Source organism: Rhynchophorus ferrugineus, unplaced genomic scaffold (assembly GCF_030347505.1).
Source record: "Rhynchophorus ferrugineus isolate W39M unplaced genomic scaffold, kcgeb_rfMv2 rfM8, whole genome shotgun sequence".
Taxonomy (NCBI): domain Eukaryota; kingdom Metazoa; phylum Arthropoda; class Insecta; order Coleoptera; family Curculionidae; genus Rhynchophorus; species Rhynchophorus ferrugineus.
The window spans coordinates 28,493,883-28,517,737 of NW_027472587.1; the positions used below are offsets into that span (position 1 = coordinate 28,493,883).

Consider the following 23,855-nt stretch of genomic DNA (forward strand, 5'->3'; position numbering starts at 1 on the left):
CAAACATTTTTATTCTGCATGTATTCATTGATTATCATTACAGGCAGGTGAGAACAGACATGCTATGGCCAAAGCACTGTACTCTAGAACGTTTGCTTGGCTAATCAATCATATCAACAAGTGTATAAACCCCGGAAAGGATTCGTCCAGATTTTTGGGCGTATTGGATATCTTTGGTTTTGAGAACTTCGCCGTGAACTCGTTCGAACAGCTCTGCATTAATTATACTAACGAGAAACTACACAAGTTCTTTAACCATTACGTGTTTGCTCTGGAACAAGATATCGTAAGTAGAAAACCCCAGATAATAAATGTGTTTAACTTGGAAGTATTGCAGTATCGACAAGAAGAAATCAGTTTCAATCACATATCGTTCACGGATAATACTCTTTGTTTGGAACTGTTGGAAAAGCCACCGCGCTGTATATTAAGACTGTTGAGCGAACAGTGTCATTTGCCCAGAGGCTGCGACGCCTCCTATATCACCAACCTGCATCAGGAGTTCGAGAGTCACGAAAGATATGTTAAAGGTATGTTATTCTTAGATAAAAATTATATGCGCCTCCAACCCTTTCCCAAAATCTGGAAACACACACATTATGGGTAATCGGAGAAAATTCTAAGCTTACTTAGTTCATCGTCCAAGATGACTGACAAAGCCATTCTGTTCGATCTGAATGATACATTCAACATGCTATGGAAAAAAGCATAAGCTTTGTGCAGTCTTTTTAGTGCTAAAAAAATTTTCGACAAAGTTTGGCATAAAGATCTTATTTGCAAAGTCATAAGAGCAAGTATACTCGAAGACCCAATCATTTCATTGCGATTTTTCTTAAATAGATAGGTCCTTTCAGGTAAATATCAGAGAAACCCTTCTCAGCCATAAATTAATCGAAGCAGGTATTCCTCAAGGTTCCCCACTATCTCAAGCTTGCTAAGCAATCCAGAAACCAAAGCCGTTATCATAAAGTAATACGTAGAGTGTTAACTTAATACATGTAATTTAAGAATTGTTTTCATTTCATTGGTTGGTTTAAATTACCATTACAGATTCCTGTAAAGAAAATATTTTATTAGGAAGGCATTTCATTGATCCACAATCAACATATTTCATATGTTTTTCACAGTTAAAGTTCCTATCTTTTGGTTCACTCATACTAAAAACAGACTAAATCTGTGTCTGTTAATATTTTATTTAACTGTCCAACACAAAAATATAGTGATGCATTATAATTATTTTTAAAATGTATTGTGAAAATTGTGAATCAGAGAATTAAAAAAATTTAATTGTATAATGTACGTCAAGATGCAGAAAACAATACCAAAAAGTGATACTTTAAATAACACCAATAAAAATTTAAAATGTATGATAAATGTAAAATCGAGGAGTTAAAGAGGCAACTTAAAGATATATTAACAATATAATAAGACAGTCATGAGGTTCTATATTATTTTATCTTGTATTAATGTATTTTTTAAATATATCTATTGAAGAATGATTTTATCGGTTAATCCAAGTAAATAAATCCGTTCAAAATAATTAAACATTTAATTGATGGCACTTTACAAATGTCTTTTTAAAGGACAACAAATTTAGCATTTTATATATTGAAGGGCTTTGCACTAAAACTTTTCATGTAGTTAATTAATTGGGTTTAAACTGGGTAATTTTTTCATGATTTCTTCTTTCTTCATATATATGAATATAAATACTCATCATAAATAATTGTATATGTACCAGGTAAAACTGTAGAAAGTAACACACATATCCTAAGCTAACTTGGACTGTTTCTTTCAAGGAAAACGATGTTTTGTTTTTTTATTTCCGCACATGTACTAGATACACAACACTTTTGAGACTAAAGATACATTATAATCAAATAATAGTGAACATACTCTATATCAGGCACACAACCAAATGCTTTTGTTGGAAAATTCAAACGAACCAATAAAAAAGTGGTCTTGTTGGAAAGTGTCTTCATTTCCTTGATTTCGCCTATTTAAGTTAAATCTCGTATAACGCTCTATGGCCGTAATCTTCCACCATCATAGAGACATTCGCGCTGACCAGTTGGGAGTACCAAAAGTCCCAATCCATGGAGACAAAAAGCAACCAATCTCGGTTCAAATATCGACTACAGATTCACATGGTACACCCAGATAAATACAAAAATTATCAAAGGATACGGAGTCGCCTCAGTCCTTTATGCTCTCATCTGCAGAAAGAGCATGTTATCTCCAATGATCAAGGTTTTGTTCTACAGGTTGTTGATAAAATCCACATTATTATACAGATGGTTCGCATTAATCAGCCTGGAACAGATTGAAAAACTTCAGGTAGCGCAAAACAAGATCCTGAGTCAATTTGTCAAATACTTAGACAGACTCACAAAGACTTGCAAAATCCTGAAATACATACATTCAATCCTTAAGAGAGAGTTATTGGTGCCTATTTAACCCATCGAAACTCCACCTAAAAGATATGAACCTATTCGCCACCTAGGGTCGCCGCACTCTCCAACCAGGTGTCCTCACGGGCCTCTTAATTAACCTTATCCTGTATCACTATGGATATCGCTGATTATTCAGATTCAAATAAAAAGAATAATAAAAGCCATAACATTAAATAACTTGACGATTGTTTTATTGTAGGTGAAGATCGTCGACGATGGGAGACAGAATTTGGTATCAAGCACTACGCTGGCTGTGTCACGTACAATGTTAAAGGATTCGTGGATAAAAACAGAGACGTCCAACAAGACGTCTTCTTTGATATCATATCACGAAGCACAAACGAATTTGTTCAGGTGCTGTCGACATTTCAGGATCTCGTGCAAAAGACTCAGGCTACTAATGGAACGGGAACGGTCTCTAGGGGAACCAGCAAGGGAAAACCGACAGTTTCTGATACCTTCAGGTAAAATTTTTCCTCAAATGTTTATTATATAGATCATTCAAAGTTTTTTTGTATATACGTCATCAAGATGTTTAATGTGTTGCCTGCCGCAAATTGTAAATTCGATTTAGAATTAGAGAATAGTTTCCTTCTCATTTCTAGTTAAAAAGAGACACAAATTACTTATTAAATAACCTAAAACGCCTGGAATTTTTCATTCCCGAGAGATCTTCGGAATTAAGAACATACGGAAACACTTCTATTAAAATGCTATGTTGCGTAAACATTTGAAATCAGTTCATGGACTATATTTCTTTGGGACACAAATATATCAAAGCTGTTTTTTTTTAATAGTATTATTATGATTGTATTCTAGTTTCTGATTAGTTATCATATATGACAATTTATTAGATGATTAATATATCTACGTAGTGATTAGGGTTACGAACTTTTTTGCGGAACTTCTTTTGTGTGCTATTATTTTTCTTCTTGTTTCAATCATACATAATTAAACTTCAGATTAATAATAAATAAATAATAATTTTCAATAATTCACTTTTTTTTGTTCTGGCCTAAAAATCAGGCGGTGGAATGCATGACGCATACCTGGTCGCGGAGACTTGCCCTGGAATGACAAGTTGGACCGGGTTATGTGGGACTGCCTCTGGGCTTACCAATACATTAAACCGAAACCGCCTCACAGTTGACCCCTGTGGATCACTACTGCTACTGCATTAAATTTGGGGATATGGCACCCGCTGATCGGGCAGCCGTTATTGGGCACGAGGGCCCGGCGATTCTATTGATTCGCGAACCTGAGTTAACACACAACTAGGTACTGTTGTATGTGGGCAAAAGTTATGACTGTAGCGACGGATGAGATCGATTCAGCCTGGAAAAGGGGGAGAGCTTAGCGGTGACGCGGTGCTAAGCTCCCAGCATGTCGACCAGCTCGCGAACAAGCGCGTTTTCAGAAGAACTTGAGCTGAGTTGTTGTTTGTGAAATGATTGAGATATGAAGTGCTTGATTTTTGGAGTGTCAGTTTCCCTATGAATTTGATTATTTCTGACAAACCATGGAGCATTTAATATTCTCCTGAGGAGCTTATTTTGGAAAACTTGAAGCCGTTTGACCTGGTTGGGTGTAACAAACTTGAAGTAGACATTAGATCCGTAGAGGAGTGCGGACCGAATTAACATCTTGTAAAATAAGCATTTGATGGAGATGGGAAGTCTGCTAGAAGGGCAGATCAGAGAAGATAGCAGGTTTGCTATCCGCGAACCTTTTGGGATTGCTTTCTGGATTTGGGAATGCCAACCAAACCGCCGGTCGAAGTGAAGACCTAGGTACGTGACGTTATCCAGCCATGGAATTATTGCGGTGTCGATCTTAAGTTACGAGACGCGCAGTGCGTATCGTTTCTTGTGGAAAATGATGGCCTGGGTTCTGTAAACGTTCATGAATTGTAACTTCGAACCTGGCGGCCGTGAAGAAAGCAGTGTCGTCAGGGTAAAAGGCGACGTCAATATGCTCTTTTCTCTGCATATCTGAAATAAAGAGGTTAAATAAGGCTGGGGCCAGCGGGGAACCTTGAGGTACGCCAGCATCGATTTGTTTACGACTGGAAAGTGATGCCCTGATCTTGACCTGGAAAGATCTGTCCGAGAGATAGGACTTGATGAGAGCGGTTAGGTCTTCTGGGAGGCCTAACCGCACGCACTTTGCGAACAATCCGTCGTGCCAGACCTTGTCGAAGGCTTAGTTAGGTCCAGAAGAACTGCTCCAAGCTTTTTACGTTGGTCAAGAGCATGATGGATGTGTGCGGCCAGACGGGAAGCTTGATGGACGGATGAGTGGTGAGCGCGAAAGCCGAATTGTTCATCTGGAATGATGTTGTTTTCCTTTGTGAAAGAGTTGAGAGCGTAGAGTATTGCCCTCTCGCAAGCTTCGAAATGGCGCTGAGTCACACTGGCGCAAATTCACGGATAATTCATTCAATTAAATTCATGGATGATATTTCCAACACTTCTCTTCCCAACACCTCAGATTAATGACCGAAAATATTCTTTTAGTGAGTCAACAAAAGACTTTTTTACACTTGATAAGCTATTAGTTTATTTAGTTAATTTGCCTTATAATTTGGCCTTTGTAATTATTTTTCCGATTATTTAAACTCTTCCTCATTTAGGAAGTATAGAAAACTAGTTATCTTCGTTAAAGTAAAGCCATTTACTCAAATCAGTTTCTTCTCATCATATCTCATCAACAAATAGTGAAAATTGTTGATAACTTTTAACAATTTTGGGCGATTATTTTTCAATATATAATTTTTCTCTTTCTTCTAATTGTTATCACTGCATAGCAGTAATTCTCAACCATTACCTCGGCCTTACATTATACTATGTATTTATTTACACTATATTAGTGTGATACTCGTTCTGAGATATTGAAATCATTCATAATTTACGACATCAAAACAAAAGGTTCAGAATATCTACCGTAGGGAAGGTATTTTTTACTTTATTTTAGTTTATACTTCAATTTTATACAAAAGTATAAAGTCTATTTATTAAAAATATAGCAGGAAACGTTATAATATGCTTTATTTTACTGATTTATTTCAATTTTATCATCTATAGATAGTGTATTTCTTACAGGCACCAACTACAAGCACTAATTGATGTTCTTCAGTCAACAACACCTTGGTATGTAAGGTGTATTAAGCCAAACAAAGATAAAGTACCAGATGATTATAATGAAGCCTTAGTTCTGGATCAATTAAAATATTTAGGAATGTTAGATATTATTAGGATAAGGAAGGAAGGTTTTCCCATACACATGAGTTATGAGGACTTCATATTAAGGTAACCTTCATATTTATAGTTTGTATCAATAGATATATTTGCTAAACATTTATAGGTACCATTGTCTGTCTAAATCACGACTACCACCTGATGTCGAAGAAGCTTCGCTAAAGCTGATCGAAAGCTATAATCTCCCAAAGACCGAATGGCAGCTGGGCAAAACCAAAGTATTCATGCGGTCGCACATTCACGAGCCTCTCGAAGACACGCGAAACAAAATGCTCAAAACCAAAGCAATTCTTATACAAAAGACTTACCGAAAGTACAAAGCTAGTAAGGAGTATCTCAGAGTCAGGGAAGCTATTTTGAAGATACAACACGCGTACAAAGGTTGGAAGTTGAGAATAGAATTTTTGAAAAAGAGAAGGGCTGCCATAGTGATACAAAGCCATTTAAGAGGAGTTTTTGCCAGAGGTATTATTACAGAGTATAAGCTATTAACGTCAAAATATTAATTGCTCTAATTTTTTTTAGAAGTGGCAGCTGCTTTAAGAGAAATGCGTAGAGTTGAGGAAGAAATGCGTAAGAGGGAGCGAATGGAAGAAGAGAAGAGGCAAAAGGAGGCTGAGCGAAAAGAACGAGAAGCCAAAGAGGCGGAAGCCGCTCGATTAGCTGCAGAAAAAGAAAAGGAGGAATCCAGTGAAATGGAATCTCTTCCTCCACCACCACCCCCTCTGGAAAATGGAGAGTTAGAAGAAAGCGAACGGTATAAACTGTTTAATTTATTCTTATATTTCTATTTGCCTTAAAATTGTATTATAAACAAATTTTCTTTCAGAGCCGCTGAGCAAGAAATAGCTGCCCTTTCCCAGATGGCTGAACAGCTCAAACCTCACTTAAGCGAAAACACTACGGAATCTGTAGACTTGGATAACCTATTTGCTTTCCTATCGGACGTTGCTCCTCAACCAGGCAGCAGGAACAACATCATCGATGAAATCGGTGAAAAGATGAACGAATTAGTGGAAGATTTGGATGTGGAATTAGAAACTGTGATCCAACAAGAATTGGAAGGTCGGTTATTCATTGTCAACTAAAGCTGATGTGTTTGTAACCAAAATGTTGATTAGGTTTAGCTCAGGAGCAACAGGCTCCGACTCCACCGAAGATGGGATTACCCAGCCTTCCGGAACCGACTGGTCCACCACCACCACCTCCATTCCAGTCATCGCCCGAAACGCCAGTAACACCCCACCAGGTAGAGCCACCACCAAAAGACATAATCGGTCCAGCTAAAGGTATATTTTTGGTACATTGTACTATTACTAAAAACTAATTACCTTCTGTTATAGAAAAAAGCAAAGATGAACCCATCTACGAATCTGTTCTTCCCCGAGAAGAACCACTACCTCTACCTGTATGTGTCTCACCACCACCACTACCGATACCACCCAGCAAACTTTCCGAAAGTCCAAGGCCTACTCCCACTGTGTCTCGGTCAAGTAGTTCAGTAGTAAGTCTATAATATTTATATATAATATTGCGATCTAGGTGCATGCCGAAATATTTAGAATCCCCTGCTTGCGGGAGTTGACAATTATTGATATAGACTAGTGGACATGTTCTTCTACGGATCGTAAAAGTTGTATGATTGGATTTGGTTTCCTTGGCTTTTATCCGCATAAAAATATATGTAAAAATATTTTTTACAGTCCCAAACATGGAAGCATAATAATCATGAAGTACCCATACAACAACTGTATCAAAATGGCCAACCCAATAATCAGCAATATCAGCAACAAATAGAAAAATTACAACAAGCCAACAACGTCGAACGAGAGCAACGCCGGAAATTCAGAGTGGAAAAGAAGCTGCAAGAACTGAACGAGAATAACGAAAAGGAGACCACTGACGATCTGCACTATGATATGGTGGAGTTTGCCAATCAACATTTCAATGCACATGAAAGGAGTCCGGAAGGTAGATCAACGGTTTTATTCAGAATGCAATAAGTGATTACTGAAAAATACATTTTATTCAGGTACAATTATTGCCACTTTAACCAGAAAACGCCAAAGTTCCGAGATGATTCCGAAATATGAGATGGTAACTTATTACAAGGGTAACACTATTCCCAATTCTCACATGCACTTGTATGATCCCGACAATGTAAACGTAGCCTGCATTATGTTCAGGGTATGACTCAATAATTGAATCATATGTTCGATCATTAACAACCACTTGTCTGATTACAGGATCTCTGTAAATATATTAGGGGAGAATTAAATAGTGATAGGGAACTTACAGTTATACAGTCAATCATTGGCTATGCCTTGGAAAGAGAGGAATTAAGAGATGAAGTTTTTGTACAGTGTATTAGACAGGTAATTTAGCGTCCAACAAATTCATAGATACACTTCCGAAAATATAAAAAAATTATTTATTTTCACTTTAGGCCACCAACAATCCTAATCCTGACTCTGCAGAGAAAGTATGGTTATTACTTTGCCTCTGTGTAGTGTCTTTCCAGCCCTCCAAGCTGCTCTATAGATACTTTTTATCATTTCTGAAAAAGAACCTATCCCAAGGAGGAAAAATTGCACAGTATGTTCAATGGTGTCTAGATAATTGTAACAATAATAAAGTCACTGTTAGAGAGCACCCACCGTCATCAGTAGAGGTTGCTGTAAGTATATTTACGGAAGAATCAGAGAATATTCGTTCATTACGCATGGTTCTGAAACCTGTTGCAGGCTATGAGACGATTAGGAACTATCGTCTGTCGCTTCTTCTTCTTGGATGGTCGTACTAAAGCCATAGACGTCCACCCAACAGACACAGCTCACGATGCCGCCCGAAAGTTAGCTGAGCGTTTGGGCCTAAGAAACTTAGACGGGTGGGCGATATATCAAAGCCGTCCAGATGGAGAAGAGCACGTTCGAGCTCACCATTATTTGTATGATATCATTGCACAGTGGGAGCAGTAAGTTTTATTCATTTTATCGCTTAATTATTCTTATTGTATTCAATATAATTTCGTAGAAGCCAAAATAAACTGACTCCACCGAGTGGTTTGGCCACGTTAGGCAGGCGAAGTACCCAGGGCTTAAGTGGCGGCGAAAATCGTTTCATCTTCAAAAGAAGATTGTTCAAAGCTACTAGGGAACTCAGTCAGGACCCTGTTGAAGTAAATTTGTTATATGCTCAAGCAGTGCATAGTGTTGTTAAGGTATATATACTCAAATACCGTTGAAAAAAAATAAACAAAAATTTCATTGAAGCGTGATGACTTCCCGGTAACGGAGAAAGTGGCGTTACAGTTGGCAGGACTTCAAGCTCAGGTGGCTCTAGGAAACCCCAAAGACAACAATAAGTTGGAATATTACACTGACATCGATACATATCTGCCCTACAGGATATCAAAAACTAGAGGGGATGACGTCTGGGTAAATAACTAACGTATTTCTTTAAATAGGTAGTATTAATTTATGTTAAATTTAGGTGCCCATAATTTCTCAAGCTCATCGTCAATACGGGTCTAGTCGATCGGAACTAACGGCCAAAGCTTTGTACCTCACATGTGTTATGCAGTACCCACTCTATGGTACTACAATGTTCCAGGTTACTTATAGAGGTTACTGGTCCTTCGGGAATGCTTTAATATTAGGTAATTATCAATTACAGCATAATAATTGAATCTAATTACTATATTTCTTTGTGCAGGAATAAACTGTGATGGTATAATGCTGATCAAGATCGATGACAAATTCGTATTGAACGATTTCCGTTATCAAGACGTGGAAAGTATCCTACTAGATCCAAGCGACAGCTTCATCACTTTAACGCTTCAACGAAATGTAGGCGAAAGCAATCATAAGTGTTATGTTTTTGAGACCAAGCAGAAGAACGAAATCGGATCGCTGATTGCTAGTTACTACCCTGCCCTGGCCGGTTGGATGACTGAGAGCGAGACTCCACAGAAACGAGTTAAAAGTAATAATACCATTTTTTAAAAATTATTTATATCTTACATTAGATATGCCTAGTACAATCTAATTTACACATTAATTTATTACTATTGTTCTGTTGTACTTGTGTTAATACACAAGCAAGGCAAGTATGGAATTAATATGTCAGTAGGTATTTCCCAAATTAAAATTAAACTAACCTACTGAAGCTAAAGTTAAGAATACAGATATACAGTATACAAGGTCGTGTGGTTTGGTCCTCATCAATCTCCTGACATCCTACGTGTTGTCCAGTAGCTGTATCGCTTCCACGTTGCTGTGATTTAGCCACCTTATTTCATATTTTAAGGCAAAATCTTGAATCACTTCGTATATTTTAATTCTTTCATTTGATTTTGAGGTCATCGTGCAACTCTTCGTTGGTTACGTAACGATAAGCATTGGCAATTAATCGTAGAACTTTGTTCAGTAATTCCGCGGTAGCAATTTGCTCATTTTGTAGCTTAATCCCAAATACGACACCAAAAGCTTCATGAGATATCCAGGAATATTGCACGGCAGTATTTCTTTTCTTCGAATGCTTTTTCAACAACCGCTGTTACTCTGTACACTTGGTCGATTGTCGAGTGGTGATTTCGAAATTCAAACTGGAAATTTGATATTTCTATAAATGGTTTAATTTGTTTTAACATAAGTTTCTTAAATAATGTTGATATCGCAGGTAGCAGCGAAATTAGCCTGTAAGATCCAACTTATTCTGTCGGTTTGTCAGGTTTTTTAAGCATAATTATTCGAGAAGTGTTAAGACATTCCAGAACATGCTTCTTGGGTCTCAAACAGGCATTGAATATATTTTTCAACATGAGTAATCAATAACCCATTGATTGAAATATCATCAATTCTAGGAGCCTTTTTAGGACTGAGGTTTTTGTCAATTCGGTTCATTGTTTGGTTAAAATACGTTAACTAAATTTTTTGCGAATATTTCAGCTTTTTCATCGTTGCGTCGAACCCATTCAATTTGATTATCTTTAATAGGCGGTGCTCAAATAATTAGTCTTCTAAATCTCCGAGTTGCTTTCCATAGCGAGTAATCTTTGTCTGCTTCCTGGCTTAATCCACTTAATATTTTTCGAGTCAACCCTGTTTATATTCTAATTATATTAAATATTACTTTGTCTACAGCATTTCTCGTTTTATTCCATACTCTTTTAACTTTTCGTCTTTCATTTATCAATTCCCCAATTTCAGTGAGGTAATTTAGCTCATTCTGATTTCTCTCTTAATGTTGAGAGTCTGATTTTTGTTTTTCTTTATCTTGTTTTAGAATTTTTCTACCCTGTTTGCGAACTGACTGAAATTGTATCGCATTTCACATTTTTCACATTTTTTGTAGGTATAACCAACGAGGATCGTATCCGATTATACCACAACTTGGTGAACTGCCGCAGAGCCTTGGTGGACCATGACGTACTGAGAAAACCAACGGATTCATCGGGCAGCTTTCTCCGGAATACGTTGCGGAGGCTGAGCAAACACAAATTGGACAAACTGAGGCAGGAACACGGAGGTAAAGGATTTTATACAGCAAGAAATGTTTGGAGAAATGGTAACTATTAACTGATAATTATTAATGGAATGGGGGTAGTATCTAATTAGTTTTTGTTTGGTGAAGATTTTATGGCACAAGAGGAGTTATAAAATTTGCTGTGCAAGGCATTTTTCGCATAACTAATTTATTAAAAATACTGTAGGTTTTTTCAATAAGAGTAGGTCGATGTTGGCAATCTCTCAGGACCATATTATTTTTTGCTGCCTTTGTTTAACATGTTATTCATTATTCACGGATTTTGGTAGGGATTTTGGACCAGCTGGCTTCTTTAGTTTCTACCTTTTCAAAAACTATGTTGGTGAGGATGTCACCGCCAACAACGGGCAGATCCGAATCGGCAGATCGGTTCGAGCGGATTCGGCGCATTGATGGAAAAATTCAAAACGTCAGCTAATTCTCTCTGCGCACACATGTGTTTTCTATGAGTGCGCCGAATCAGCTTATGACAAATGTCTGTACCCACCATAACACAGAGGTTGTTACGAACAATGAACGATTCGACACATGAAAATCATCGTGCAATTCGATTCTGTTTTCTTTAGGTGTTTTCCGAAGTCGCAAATCTATGCAAGTAATCGGCAAGCCTATAACTCAACTAACTTTAACTAATTATTTAAACTTAACTAATTTCGAAGTATATAAAGCCTTATTACGTACGTAATACGTCATGATTACTCCCTCAAAGTACAAAAATTAAGTGAAATCAGATGTTTAATAATTTGAGAGTCGTCTTTACAGAAACTAACTTATGCTCGCATCATTGTAGTGACTATTTATACTTATAACATACTATTGAAATTATTTATTTCTGTCTTTTTTCCTGTGATATCAGAAAGCTAAATACGTTTTTTGTTCTCCTACAAGGATCAGTAGTCACTTCAATCCAAGACTGACCATAAACGTTCCAGGTTTACTCTCAAATTATCTTGTTTTCAAACTATAATTGGTTATGGTTGTAACCATACATTACAGCGGAATTAATAGAACTCATATTTATGGTGCAAACGTAACTCTCATCAAAACAAAATATAAGTATAAAAATATGAGATATATTAATATGCTTATACTATAGATAGTAAAAATATGAGTTTTTTACGATTTTTCGTTTATTTAGACTATTGAGGACGATTGAAGCTATAACGATTGAGGCTGATACGTGCTCTAACAACCGGTTGTTATTTTCCATACGCCGTTTGAAATTAAAAAAAAATACTTCACACTTGTTTTATTATATTTCAAGATCGATCCGCCCTTATTAAAAAAAAGACATATATGATTGAGTTTTTCAGAAACTCCAATTAATTTATTAGTAGTTACTGTTTCTCTTAAATACATTAATATCTAACTCACTTTATTACTACTAATGGTTTGATAAATTTTAGGTGATACAGGAGAAACTTACAAAGGCTTTCACTACGCTTTCTGGGCGTTCAGCAAACAACAACTGTTACAGAGCATTAGTCGAATACCAGAGGCGGAAGAACAAACCATGCTGCAGGTCTTCCAAATTATCTTGACTTACGCCGGATTAGGACAAAACGGTAAGTGTATCTAAATACTTACATAACACGCTATTGACCATCTGATTCATCTTAGGCGACGTTGTCCGAAGAGTGGAAGACGAACACGTAACCCTTCTTCAGACCATTTTAGAGCGTTGTATGAGGAAAGACTCGCTTCTATGCGAACTATATCTCCAGTTGATCAAACAAACGACAGATCATCCCGATCCTAACTCTAGGGTAAACCTACGACATTGGGCTTTGCTGTCTTTGGCTTGTTCAGTAGTCTTACCGCCTCATAAAGTCATCAGAAGATACCTCATAGCTCATTTAAAACGGTAAGAAAACTCTTATTAAACCCATAATGTTTTTAATTGATTAATTTCATTATTATTATTATTATTGATTTTCTCAGGAGTTGAAATATCAATTTTCAGGATATATAAAAGTTTCAATACACCAGTATTGTTTCCAAAATCGATAGGAACTATCCAACAGTCACTAAACTTTCTTTGTTGAAAATCATCCATAGTTTTCTAAAAATGTTTATGTAGATCCAACCTATTAATAATCGTTAGTAATTTCTTAGAAATTAGTTCTTGATAAAATCATTGAAACAGTACGGATTTCCTTTTTTGTCACCGCCTTATATGTGCTGTTCTAGATATCGATATTTTGAGATTTTTTTCAGTATGTATCTAACTATACCATTAATAAATAACGTTTCAATTTAACTAACCATGGTTGTTTGACATAGCCCCACAACAGTATGACATTCTTATGCAATATCTAGCGGCAATTTAGCAAATCCTTCTTATATGTTATATGATTTAAGTACCATATTACGTTTGTCATTATTAACTATTGGATCTTTAACTATTACTTAACTATATTACATATATTTCAGATATATAGTTTGTTACTATTTAATTTATCCAGGAGAGAAATTTATCCCAAATATGTTTTGATCAGCTACTTCTTGTTCTCTAACTTATCATCAAGATGTTTCTTCTTCCGAGTTCCTAACTTTATAATGAATGCACATTATTTCTTTCATAGATTTGGTAGTTGTTCTGATGCAGTGAATGTTGCTTGTGGTTCACCATCAGTAGGTGAAACTCTTGATTTTCCTTGGCTTCTTTATGTATTCTTTTGCAACGTGAATGTAGTTGTTTGAGCTAGATGAACTTATGTTTTCAATCCTTGACATTGACGTCCTACCAAATATGATTATCTAAAAGTCCTAAAAATCATGATTACCTTCAAAGGTAATTATGATATTTCCAGACAGCGACTTCTTTAAGAGGACTTATTTTTTCTTCATTTTCCTGGTTTATTAATATTATATATTACAGAATATATATTAGATGTGTTACGGCCGATTATTAGATAGATTATTGGCCAAATTTATATGTTATTATTTTATTTAAAAGTTACATTGCATTTTTTAGATGTAGCTCCGACTACGTCACAGAAGAAGGTAAATATGCCCGCTTTGCCGAAAAATGTTTGCTCAAAACTCAGGGCACTAGAAGACGTCAATGGCCACCGTCGAGGGAAGAAATCCTTTGCACTATCAATCGACGACCCGTCTATGCCAGGTTCCATTTCATGGACGGCCATTACCATAGCGTCGAGTTCCATCCGTCAGCCACGGCCAAAGATGTCCTTGAAGTGGTGAGAGATAAAATCGCATTAAGCCCAGAAGCAAAAGGTATGATGTAGTTTCATGTAACTTATAACATTAACCTTCGGTGTACCATGTGGTGGGATATAACACACCCGAGTTCTTAATCTTCTTAATCGTTCGTCTTAATCGTTTTTCGGCGATTTCGTCCTTCAAACGGTTCAATAACGCTATGTAATAGTCGCTGTTGATGGTCCTTCCTTTTTCAAGGGTAGTCAATGAAAATTATTCCATGCGCATCTTAAAATACAGACGCCATAACCTTGCCAGCCGACTGTTGCGTTTTCCCACGCTTTGGAGCGGGTTCATTGTCTGCAGTCCACTCGGATGACTGTCGATTGGACTTCGAAGTGAAATGATGGAGCCATGTTTCATCCATTGTCACATATCGACGCAAAAACTCGGGTTTATTACGCTTGATCATCTTCAAACACTGCTCCGAATCACCAACCCGTTGTTGTTTTTGGTCAAAAGTGAGTTCGCGCGGCACCCACTTTACACAGAGCTTTCTCATACCCAAATACTCGAGAATGATATGATGTACACGTTCAGTTGATATTTTTAGAGTGTCTGCTATTTCATTCAATTTCATTTTACGATCATTCAAAATCATTTTGTGGATTTTTTAGATGTTTTAAATGTCCACTACGTTCATCGTCTTCGGTGCTCATTTCACCACGTCTAAACTTGATGGTTGATTTTCCTGGGGCAGTGTCCGGAAACTCGGCATCAAGTTAAGTTTTTACTTCAACTGTATTTTTTCCCTTCAAAAAGCAATATTTTATTAACACGCGAAATTCCATTTTATCCATTTTTTTCACAATAACAAAAGTTGCTTCACTCAAAATACTATAATTCACAAACTAATAATCCGACAGCTGTCAAATTTATACACGCATCTTTTGAGGGTTAGGGCTAACTAAAAAACATATGGATTTTATTCTAGTAGCGCCATCTATATGTCAGGTCGGGGACTTTTCAATTGACCTGTTAATCGACAAGTTAAACAGAACTTACGATGTCTCAAGAAATTCGAAACATTGGCCAGCAACAATTTTTTTGCAACACTCAATCGTGAGAATTTTTTTATATAAAAAAGAAAAATGTTTATTCGCGAATTGGCCCTTTCTTTAGTAAAAGACTATTTGTATACAATAAGACAAATTCAGAAGCTTCCAAAAGACTTGCGCAACGGTACCTGTAAACTGTTTGAAGAAATTCTGAAACGTAAAAGAACCTCCCGCAAAAAGTAAAAAGTGCAAAGATACCTAAAATGTTCTAAACAGAAAGACAGAAAAACTGAAAATACATGTACAAAATGTCATACTCCGATATGTATGGAGCATGCTGATTTTTATTGTCAAGAATGCAATAATGTGGAATCCAGTGATCCCAATAAATATTAATGATTACTATATTTAATTACTCTTTAATTCGTAGTTTATGCTTTTGTTAATTCCTAAATAAAACAATTGTGATAATTACTTAAATAATTTAGACGTAGTACGTAAGGTAAAAAATGTTATTCTTGAGAATATAAGTGTTTTTTTTTTAATTTTGTCATTAAAACTGATAAAAATGCTTAATTGCTTCTGATTCTTATTTAAAAGTGATGGTTATAATGTAAAAATAATATTCGATGAATAATATTCACCAACAAATGTGTACATGCAGTCTGAGGTAAGCCACACCCCATCTAGTATAGGGCAGGTTTTTTAGTCATTTGGTATACAAGGTTAAACTTAATTATTTATGCAAACTTTTTATGCGTTTATTTATTTGACGTTTTTATTCTTATAGGTTATGCCATATATGAGGTGCTAGGAAACTCTGAGCGTAGTCTTGCAGCGGAAGAGAAAGTAGCAGATGTCATGGCAAAATGGGAACGATATCGAGCGGCTTCTACCGCCAACGCGTCCAACAACACCGGAACGGCTAAGAAAGTGAGACCCCAGCACCACTTCTTTCTCTTTAAGAAGCACCTGTTTATGGACAACTACATCAACTTGAACGATCCTGTCGAGAAGGAGTTGCTGTACCATCAAGTTCTACATGATCTCAGGACGGATCGGTTCCCGATTACCGATAAGGAAGCAGTAAGATCGAATAATAAGTTGCATATCTTTTATTTTCAACTTAAAATGGTATTTGCTTTTAGATGATGTTGACCGCTCTACAGGGTCAGTTGGAATTAGGCGACATCGATGAAACGTTCCACGATTACCGGCCTATCGCCTGTCACTGTTTACCGGCCAGGATGGTCCCGACTATACCTCAGGAAGGCGTTCAGATGCATCATCAGAGCCTACGAGGAATGACTGCTTCAGAAGCGAAGCAGGCGTTCCTCAATTTGATCCAAAGCTGGCCTCTACATAAAGCGACCATATTTGATGTAATGGTAAGAAAAAAAATCAATTTACCTACTACGAGGGTGGTTCAAATATGATCTAGACAAATACTATGACACGTTTATTTACTATTGAAAAAAGTTACAAAAATGTACAGTTTTTCTAGGTATTTCCCCTCACTAGTTACGCATTTTGTCCATCTTTACGAAAGTGTTTTAATGGTGGTATTGAAGAATTCCTTAGGGGCAACTCGGGACAGCCATGTACGTAGGAACTCCTCTATCTCATCCTCGGTGTTAAATCTTTGTCCTCCGAAGGCTTCTTTCAATGGTCCAAACATGTGGTAGTTGTAGGGTCACCTTAATTTCGATATTGTATTGAGTGTGAGATGCGCGGTATGAGGGCGCGCGTTATCCTGGAGGAGAATCGCACTCCGTGCTGGAATACTTCTCTGTTTCGAGCGATAAGCGGGTTTCATGTGTGTTTTTAGGTTAGAGTAGTATACAACAGTACGTTGGGTGCGCAGGAAATCGACGGACAGCAGGCCCCGTCGTTCCCAGAATACCGTACATAGAACCATACCCGCGGACCAGGTTGTTTTCGCTTTGACTGGCGCTTCTTCTTTGACTGGCGCTTCTTAATTCCTAATGACGCTTCCGACTTCCTTTGACTGGCGCTTGCTTCTTTCTCCTTCTTCCTCCATTCTTTAGACGACATCTTGTTTTCGAGAGTGTAATAGTGTACCTATGTCTCGTCTGTGGTGATGATTCGCGTTAAAAAACTGTCCCCCTTCGTCTCGTATCGCGTCAGCAAGCGACGATAAACTTTCAACCGCGTACATTTTTGCTCGAAGTTCAACAGTTTAGGAACCCATCGCTTCGTTATTTTGCGATATTGATGGTGTTCGTGAGTGATGAGACTCTACACTACCAATATTGATGCCGATCTCAGCCGAAATGTCTCGAACATTCATCCTACGGTCCTCCAAACTGAGTTGTTCTACGTGGTGAATGTTGCCTGGTATGATGGTGCTTCGCGGTCGACGATCATGCGGTTCATTACGACGGTTTCGCGGCTTGAATGCTTTGGCCCATTTAAACACGGCAGCCCTACTCAGGCACTCACTACCGAACTGATTTCGCAAACGCAGAAAAATGTCCATATTTTTAGCGCCTTCTCACACTAAAAAACGAATGACTATACGTTGCACTACGGCGGTCGGCACTTGACGTTCACTCGTGGTCGTACCATGCCCGTAAAACCTTCGCTCCCGACGAAAACCCTGCCATACTAATCGTAATGAACCCAGCTATCACATACTTAAGCCACGACATGCACTCCATCTACAGCGTTTGTCCCCATCGTATTTGAACCACCCTCGTAGTATGCTCATGCTTATTATTATTATGTGATTGCATGTATTTTGATTAGCAATATCTATGGTTGAAAATGGTTTTGACATTTTCCTACGTCAAATAACAGTTTTCCATTCAATATTATTTAAGTTATTTATTGCATAGAGACTTGTTGAATTTTTTTAATTAATAACATCTTAGGTTATATATGCTTAGTATAATCTTAATTTACAAATTAATTTATTACTACTGTTCTGTTGTACTTGCGTTATTATACAAGCAAGGCGAGTGCGGGATTAATACATCACTAGGTATTTCCCAAATTAAAATAAAGCTAATCTACTTAAATTAAAGTTAAGAATATACTTATACACAAACAAATTCGTGTGGTTTGGTTTACTTCAATCTTCTGATTTCCTGCGGGTTGTCCAGTAGTTGTATTGCTTCCACGTTGCTGTGATTTAGCAACCTTATTTCATGTTTTAAGGTAAAATCTTGGATTACTACGTGTATCCATTTGATTGCTAGGTCATTGTGCAGCTCTTCGTTGGTTATGTAGCGATAAGCATTGGTATTTAATCGTAGAACTTTGTTTCGGGTGCGTTGGATTACTAGTTGATTTGACGTTTTCTTGCAACCCCATATTTGCACCCCATAGGGCTAAATAGGCTTTATGATTGACTGATAAACCAATCTCTTTGATTTAAGGTCAAGTTGAGACAGTATCTTCCCACTAACTAGTAGAGTTGCTTAAGTTTGAGTCTATCCGCTCTGTTGTTTGCTTAACATGATGCTTTCAATTTAACCTACCATCGAGATGTATTCGGAGATATTTTGTTGCTTCTGCTTGAGGAATCCATCAAGTGATATTAGGTTTTTGTCGGTTTTTGTTGGTTCTTTAATACCACAACGCAAAATTAACATGGACAGATTTGGAGCTGTTAAGCTGTATTTTCCAGTTTATAGTTCATTTGTAGATATTGTTGACCGCTACTTATACTTTTTCGACAGCACTAGGCAGAGATATAACTTTTGCTATGATAACTGTGTCGTTGGAAAATGTTTCAAGCACTGTTTCGTTTGTTGTTGGGACATCAGCGGTATATAGCAGATATAGAATTGGTCCCAAGACACTACCTTGTGGAACTCCAGCCGAAACAGGTTTAAGTGTTGAGAATGGCCCGTCATGCTCTAAATTTTCTTTCGGGAAAATATGATTCCACCAGTCGACAGTAATTCCGCGGTAGCAATATGCTCATTTTGTAAATTAATTCCAAATGCCATACCCTGCCGAAAGCTTGTGATACGTCCAGTAGTATTGCAGGGCAGTATTTCATTTCTTCGAATGCCTTTTCAACAACCGCTGTTCTATGTGCACTTGGTGGATTGTCAAGTGGCGATGTCGAAATTCAAACTGGAAATCTGGTATTTCTATAAATGGTTTAATACGTTTTAACAGCAGTATCTCCAACAAATGATATCACAGGTAGCAGTGAAATAGACCTGTAAGATTCTACTTGTTCTGCCGGTTTATCAGGTTTTTTAAACATAATTATTCGAGCAACCTTCAGATATTCCGGAATATGCTTCAGTCTCAAACAGGCATTGAAAACATATCTCAATATGATTATTGCTTTTCGTGGCAGCTCTTTTAATAACCCAAATGAAATATCATCAATTCCAGGAGCCTTTTTAAGACTGAGGTTGTCAAATTTTATGGCAACTTCAATTGGGGAAATTATTCAGTATCCATCATAAACCCGTACTCATTTGTTGAAAATAATGATAAAAATTTCGATTAATTTGCACCAATTTTTCTTGACATATATCTTTTGAAGTGAAAAAAATAATCAGAGTAATACATACATTCAATGACCTAATAGTAGGAATATAATAGTTTATAACAATTCTTTTTATGTTACAGCAATCTTTTACATCAAATTGGCCGCGCGTGTTATGGTTAGCTGTAGATCAAAAAGGTCTCCACTTGCTAGAACACCGTTCTCGTAATACGTTATGTACCTACGACTATAACAGCATAATGTCTTACTCTCCGGCCTTGAACTGCCTAATGATCATTACTGGAAGTGATCACAAACAAAGCAAAGTCATCCTGACCACAGCTCAGGCGTTCCAGATCGCGACCCTAATTAAGGAGTATATGGAAGTACTCCACGATAATATGGTAAGCTGATTATTTCATTTGAAAATAGCTTGTATATATATATATATATATATAATTTAAGGCTGTATTTTCAGATATGAGAAATTATAATTGTGATTGAAGATTGTTGATTTTCAGCAGCCTTTTTTGAAGCCAGCTTTATATCATTGTCATTTTCCACTTTTTATCGCCTGACAATCATTAGTCAAATCAAAAATGGCTTAATTTCGTTTCGTTTCAGTAGCTATTCATAAATAAGAACTAAATTTTTCACTGTTTTATTATTATTTTGATGTTGAGTTTATAACAAGCAATTTCCAGAATATTACAATTCCAGAATGGTGGAATAGTTTCGTCTCTAGTATTAAAATAATTATAATATCTATAAAATTACGTCGATATTAACTTTAATTGAATATTCATTGAAAATGGTTTAAAGTTCTCTTACGCCAATTATATAATATTTAATTATATCAAAAAAAAGCTGTAGGAGTAAATCAAATAATTAAATTCAATAAACTAGGATTGATTTTTATTATAATTTTAATTATTAAATCAATAACTTTTGGAAACTTTTAATATTATTGCTGGCTTTTTTTCTGAAATAGTCTAGTCATTTATTTAGATTATTCAAAGAAACAATATTCTACATAAAAAGTATCATGTAATATAATAAATAATGTATAAAATCGCAGTCCACTTCAAAATCTGTATTGCAACATAAAAAAAATCTTATTATTTAACTTAATTATTTCTTCAAATCTTCTCAGAGTACCCGAATTGTGAGGTCGTTTTTATGGATGGCTCTAAAACCTCTATAGGAGTAGGCACTGTAATACATCATCATCATCAAAATAAACTTTATAATTTGCCTTTTATTTCCACTTTCCAGCTGAAATATTTGAAATAAAGGAAACCCTAAACTTCATAATATCACTTAATAGCCATGCCAAAACATGGCTTATATGCTTTGACTCACGAAGCTCGCTTCAAGCTAACGATGATACATTTTTGTCACATCCGTTATTTTACGGTTTGGTTATATCTCGGCAATACGGGAACGAATTGGCTGATAACCTCTCCAACAGGTCAAAAAATTGTAAATACTTTATATTATAAGGATCTTTATCCATTTATAGGTAGAGTAAATAGCTTAGTGCAACTTGAGTGGGACCTACTGGAAGAGGAAATCGAGCTTTAGGCCATTATACATACTTCTTTCCCCATACTACCTCTTTAATGAATAGAGATTTGCAAGTAAAATTAAACAGATTACTGATATCTTTGTAATGAATCAAACTGAGAGAACTGTGTGTTCCAAATTTAAGGAACGAATGTCAGTCTTCCATATTTTGGTGAAATGCAGAAATGTATTAACAATCAGAAGAATTCATGATTTACCTGGTTCATTGAATGGTGTGTTCTTGACTCAAAACCTGCCCACATTGTTTGGTTTCCTCAAAGAAATCTGTCTCTATTTTAAAGTCTAATTTTAACCAGTACATAGCTTTACTTTAGGATGACTGTTATCTATACAATCTATATCAATTTAATCCTTTAAACCTCGGTTGTCATTAATAATTCTTGGTCTGTGTTGATAGCCTCTCAAAAGTGCTAAAGCGTTAGGTTACTCTAAACTAATAATATCAGTCATTGTGTTATAATATGTGAAATTTGTTACCTAAAAAGAACATTTTCTGACAATATTACAACTTCTTGATCTTACCCAGAGGTCATCTGGTCATTATTATCTCATCTTATTCTTATTTATTGTTACAGGTTGAATTACGAAAGGTAGAACAGAGCAGGAGCCGACCAGTCAGTGCCCTCCACACTCACGCGTCGCTGGTTCCACCTCAGCCCAGCTAGAAGAGGGTTACTTTCGCAGACGACGTCATCGGAACGAACTGCTACTGAATCTGCAGCATTCCGAGTAAATATTCCTTGACAAAAGCGCTAGAACCCAGCGGTTTTACCAAGTGATATTTATAGCCGCTTGCGAAAATATTCGTCAATTTAGCTGTGTATATGAGGCGTTAATTGAAGCCTAATTCTGATCAAAACAGTGATACATACTTATTTGGGGTATATTGCTGTCTGCTTATGAGCTAAGAGATAAATTTTAATCAGAGTTATACTATGTCCTGTTCGGATTCGTTGAATATGTCTCAACAATACCCTTTAAGGTTGTATGTGGATCACTCAGTTTCTTTTTTTCGAATCTGAACTAGTGTAACAAATCGTAGATAAATTTTAAACGTACACTAGTAAGGCTCTATTACTTATATAGTATTTAAATGAGAGTAGGTTCAGATACTAAAGATAAACGATGTCTGGACCTTTAGCGAAAACAAAAAATTAGCGGATCGCCTTCACCATTTAAGAAAAATCTAGTTTTGATTTTTGACTCTTTTTAAGACCAAAATATTTTCCCTCCCAACGCCCCAACTTTGATTATAGTAAATTGTTGTAACACTAGCCAAATACAGAGTGTTCCAAAACTCATCAATACCCACTTAGGATCTAAAAAATAACCCCTTACCTCTTCCATTAAAGCACCATTATTTCGAAGCAGATGATGTCAATAAACGAAATTGGAACGCCCTGTATACGATTAAAATAAGACTGAGAAACCAAAACTATTTCTGAACCGGCAATGTTGAAGATGAAGTTGAGCCTCGACAATTAAGAAATAGGATATATACTGTTCGACCATATTTGCTAATAATAATATACAAAATGTTGATTGAAAGCTAGTCAAATGTATATATTATTAGATATAATAAAGTTTTATTATTGTACAGTTGTTACATTACGTGCGCACAATGTGTTAAGTTAAAAAAATAACTTCATGTCACTATTTTAAACGATTTAAGGATTTTTTATTGTTTTTAACATTGTGATAAAGTTTCGTGTTTATGCACATTCTCCAGAAATACTTCCCAGCTAGCGTATGAACTCATGTTTACCAAAGATAATAAGTATAGAGTATAGAAAATAAATGATTTTATCCACTCGATTTGTTTAGAATGTGCCAATTTAAAGTTTACTGGTATACTATGCTTTTGATAAGTTTATAATATTTTTTACCTGCTTATTTTAACTATATTTGCTTTGTGTCGTCATATTTATATGATACATTATATATAAAAACCTATTAAAATATTATCGGTATGTTTTATTTCGAACTTAACCCAACCCATATTCATATCTGACAATGTTAACATTCTATTAAGATTATAACACTAATTAAAAATGCGAAATTTGACATTCTTGTGCCGAAACATTCGCTAATGATATTGGAGATGGAAATTTACTTCTCACTCTTTGCTCTAAATCTTCCCATAACGGTTCAATAATAAGGTATATCGATTGTGCTCTGGCTAGAAAAGATATTAAATGATCTGATGATTTTCAAATCAAGAGTGAAGCTTTTTGATTGTGTTTGTCAGTGATATGCTAGTCACAGTAAGAAACTCATCATTAAGGATGTCGAGAAATTAACTCGTGTGGAGTTG

The 23,855-nt window shown here is 36.1% G+C and overlaps 1 protein-coding gene across 2 annotated transcripts in view; it reads left to right on the forward strand.

Moving 5' to 3' along the window:
- Myo81F (unconventional myosin 81F) overlaps positions 1-23,505 on the forward strand; it is a 132,680-nt gene extending 109,175 nt beyond the window's left edge. Inside the window, exons 7-32 of one of the 2 annotated variants that reach the window (XM_076411178.1) lie at positions 44-286; positions 338-530; positions 2,653-2,917; positions 5,555-5,761; positions 5,817-6,175; positions 6,236-6,467; positions 6,540-6,775; positions 6,832-6,999; positions 7,054-7,214; positions 7,414-7,681; positions 7,743-7,897; positions 7,957-8,085; positions 8,157-8,387; positions 8,455-8,684; positions 8,744-8,930; positions 8,983-9,147; positions 9,203-9,368; positions 9,425-9,694; positions 11,066-11,278; positions 12,664-12,822; positions 12,878-13,121; positions 14,235-14,497; positions 16,271-16,566; positions 16,629-16,868; positions 20,098-20,358; positions 22,117-23,505. In XM_076411178.1, coding sequence (XP_076267293.1) covers positions 44-286; positions 338-530; positions 2,653-2,917; positions 5,555-5,761; positions 5,817-6,175; positions 6,236-6,467; positions 6,540-6,775; positions 6,832-6,999; positions 7,054-7,214; positions 7,414-7,681; positions 7,743-7,897; positions 7,957-8,085; positions 8,157-8,387; positions 8,455-8,684; positions 8,744-8,930; positions 8,983-9,147; positions 9,203-9,368; positions 9,425-9,694; positions 11,066-11,278; positions 12,664-12,822; positions 12,878-13,121; positions 14,235-14,497; positions 16,271-16,566; positions 16,629-16,868; positions 20,098-20,358; positions 22,117-22,206 — 5,631 coding nt within the window. In that variant the 3' untranslated portion in view covers positions 22,207-23,505. The remainder of the gene's footprint in view (positions 1-43; positions 287-337; positions 531-2,652; positions 2,918-5,554; positions 5,762-5,816; positions 6,176-6,235; positions 6,468-6,539; positions 6,776-6,831; positions 7,000-7,053; positions 7,215-7,413; positions 7,682-7,742; positions 7,898-7,956; positions 8,086-8,156; positions 8,388-8,454; positions 8,685-8,743; positions 8,931-8,982; positions 9,148-9,202; positions 9,369-9,424; positions 9,695-11,065; positions 11,279-12,663; positions 12,823-12,877; positions 13,122-14,234; positions 14,498-16,270; positions 16,567-16,628; positions 16,869-20,097; positions 20,359-22,116) is intronic. The other variant, XM_076411179.1, reaches the window with a different exon arrangement.
- The last annotated feature ends 350 nt before the right edge of the window (positions 23,506-23,855 follow it).